The sequence below is a fragment of the Octopus sinensis genome, linkage group LG8, assembly GCF_006345805.1.
Source record: "Octopus sinensis linkage group LG8, ASM634580v1, whole genome shotgun sequence".
NCBI classification, from domain to species: domain Eukaryota; kingdom Metazoa; phylum Mollusca; class Cephalopoda; order Octopoda; family Octopodidae; genus Octopus; species Octopus sinensis.
The window spans coordinates 93,402,345-93,406,118 of NC_043004.1; the positions used below are offsets into that span (position 1 = coordinate 93,402,345).

A 3,774-nucleotide genomic window follows, 5' to 3' on the forward strand; every position below is an offset into this window, starting at 1 on the left:
CACCCTGTATGTATGTATATATATATAATATATATATATATATATAATATATATAGATATATATATATATATATATATATATATATATATATATATATATATATATATATATATATATTAAGGTTGTCTCACGTGAAATGTCATATTTGAAAAAGGAAACATTAAAATGTTTTTTTTAAGTTTTAGAATATTTATTTATTTAATCAAAATATGATCCTTGTTCATTTATGACCTTCATCCAACGTTCCTCTAAGGTATATATTCGATCTTCAAAGAATTTGTCATCTTTTACACTGATAAACTGTTCGAATGCTTCAATTACCACTTCTTTATTTAAGAATGCTTTGTTACGTATAGCAAAGTCGAAGTGATAATCAGTAGGAGAGATATCAGGAAAATAAGGAGGATATACCAAAATTTCATAATTCAGGCTTTGCAACTTGTGGACCGTAACTTGAGAAGTGAGTGGCCGTGCTTTATCATGAAGCAAAATTGGGCCATCTCTAATTAACTAATCTGGGTTGCTTCTTTTTTAATTTTTCATGCATAAAATCAATTTCCCGACAATAAGATGTTGCTGTTACAGTTTTACCTTGTTGCAAAAACGAATAATGAATAACCCCCTTTATTGACCACGATACAGTGATCATCATCTTTTTATGGTGCAATGAGGGTTTTGGGTAGTGTTTTGGTGACTCTCTTTCATCTAACCACTGTCCTGTCCACCTGCTGTTATCAAATAATATCCATTTCTCATCACACGTAATGAGTCGATACAACCGAGAAATCAACTTGGAACACACTGTAAGGCGTCTGTTTCTTTGAATGTCATTAAGTTGATGGGGAACAAACCTATCCATCTTTTTGACTTTTCCAATTTTCTTCAAGTGCCGACAAGCAGTTGCGGGAGATGTCTGTACCAATGATCCGATTTTTCGGACCGTTGTTCTCGGATTTCCTTTAACCAAAGCATTCAGTTGATCATGCCGAATAACTGATTTTGGTCTCCTTCTTGGTTCATTTTTAAGGATTTCATTTCCCGAACGAAACCTTTGGAACCATCTCCGAACAGTTCTAAAGTCAACAGAATCGTTACCAAAAGCCCGCTTGATGTTTCGTAGAGCTTCGGTGGCAGAGTGATCCAACTTGTATTCGTACAAGAAAATCACTCGGTATTGTTCAGTTGTTAACATTATCATAAGAGCTGTGGGTAGCAATTTTGAATAATAGTATTGTCTAGAAAGAAAAAGAGTTAAGAGAAAACACAAGCATATGCACAGAAACTCATTAAAAATTCCATTTATAGATGACTAATAAGAAACCTATTTAAAATACATTTCATGTGAGACAACCTAATATAATATATATATATATATATACACATGCATTATATGCATATATACATGTATGTATGTATGTATGTATGTATGTATGTATGTATGTATGTATGTATGTATGTATGTATGTATGTATGTATGTACATGTATGTATATACATGTATGTATATACATGTATGTACAGATATTTTTATAATTGCGTGTGTGTGTATGCAATATATGTGTGTGTATGTGAGTATACTACAAGCATATGAATATATATTCATCTATATACGCATTAAAATGAAGTTATGTATATATGTGCGTGTGTGTGTATGTATATGCATTCATACACACACATGTGTGTATGTATGTATATATATGCATGTATGTATGTGTCTATGTATATATGTATGTGTGTGTATGTATGTGTATATACTTGTATGCACATACATCAATGTTTCTTATAAGCACATATTAATATACTCATGTAGTATACAGGTGTATGAGTGAGTGTATAAGTATGTGTGATCACACCTGACTATAATTAGAAGAAAAGATAAGTTAATGTCATGGTACTACCTACCATTGCTAGAACCACCACAACCAGCACCACCACCAACAACAACAACAAAAACACCAACAGAAAATACCCCAAAGCTACACCATATGTCTTGGAATGACATTCTTTACATAAGTAGCAACATACTTCATTCCTTCTTCGTTAGAAATTCGTTAGGTGGATCTCTACTCCACGCCACTCGAACCGACCACTCATTCTATTAATCATCTTCGTTGCTGAACACTTCACTTTACAGCAATCTGTTTATTTGCTTGTTTTTTTTTTCTTATTTTGTTTCGTAATATCAACTTTAATAACCCTTGTGGCAGATATAAGCATCATCATATGTATTTGCGTAAATGTTTCTAAATATGCGTGTGTGAAAGAGAGAGAGAAAGAATTATGCATCTTTCATACTTTGTATATGCCACAGGAGCAATCATACAATTGATATATACCGTAAATCCTCGAGTATAGTCGGCCCTTGAGTATAATACGCGGGGGATTTTTAGGGGGCTGTACCTCTGAAAAACCTAAACCTTGTGTGTAATACGCACCCCTTCTCTAACTTGAGTCAAGGAGGTCTATATAACGTCCTTGGTTTGTAAAAATGTATACGGTAACGTCCTTTATTATTATTATTGTATATATAACATAATGCAAACGTGTAGCTTTTTTGTGCATTTTGTTTGCAGAAAATATAGAAATAACAGTAATAATGTTTAATAAATGTTGCTTACTGCAAGTTATGAATGATTCTTTTATGACTTCATTGCTTTCTGGCTTAGCTTAAGGTATTTTTGCGCCACATAACAAAATGCGTCTGAATTAACATTGCCGGACAGCAAATAGAAACTCGGACATTGCTCAGAAAATAATTTTCATTTTAAACCTCGTATATAGTACGCACTAGGGATTTTGACCTTTAATTTTTGGAAAAAAATGCGGATTATACTCGAGGATTTACGGTATACATTAATGTGTGGCTTATATGCATACAGTATGCCCTAGAGGTCTATTCACATCCGATTCCGTTCGAATACGTGATGTTGATAAGCCACATAAAATAGCGAAACATCGATTTCCATTGCTCCTGAGCTCTGTCAAGCCTGTCCATGACTTTCAAGTGTTTTAACACCCGGTGCTACGAAAGAGTAATCTCCGTCACGCCATATCGCAGCCTACCAGCAAATACTCGCGTTGTGTACGTTAAGTAATTGTGGTCGATAATATATTTGGGTGTGTGTCTGTCAACTAAATGTCTTTCATCCTTGATACGTTCAACATTTTCTCATTTTCATTTTTCTCTTGTCTCTTCTTTGTTTCTCAGTTTCTTATTCTTATCCTGGCGTTCACTATTTCCTCTCGTTCTGCTCTAGCAACCTTCCATGCTTGTTTTCGTTCGATTTCCTTGTATGTCTCCACCGTCATTTTTTTTGTTCCCAAATTTTACCCTCCATAGATCCTAAATTTTATCTTAGAATTTGTGGGAGCAGCTGTCTTTGAGGACTCATGTTGTCGCTGAATGCTCGTAATGAGGATTAGATAGACAGCCAACAACTGATGAAGGGTCCTTTCTCTGTATTAGCTTCTCCTGTTTTCCATTTTGTCGTTGTTCACTGCATTTCATTCGTTTTTCCCTCGTTTGTTTACGTGGTTCATGTTATTTGCACCGTTTGGGTACGTCCTGTACCCATATATGTTATATATATATATATATATATATATATATCATATATAGATATCATAATATATATATATATAATATAAATATAGATCGATAGATAGATAGATAGATAGATAGATAGATAGATAGATAGATAGATAGATAGATAGATATATAGATGTAATATATATATATATATATGATATATATATATATAATATACAAATTGT

At 33.1% G+C, this 3,774-nt stretch overlaps 1 protein-coding gene across 1 annotated transcript; it reads right to left on the reverse strand.

Moving 5' to 3' along the window:
* Positions 1-503: 503 nt before the first annotated feature.
* On the reverse strand, positions 504-1,193 carry LOC115214879 (histone-lysine N-methyltransferase SETMAR-like). The gene has a single exon (XM_029783910.1). It carries the CDS (start codon positions 1,191-1,193, stop codon positions 504-506), a length of 690 nt encoding a protein of 229 aa, XP_029639770.1.
* Positions 1,194-3,774: the final 2,581 nt, after the last annotated feature.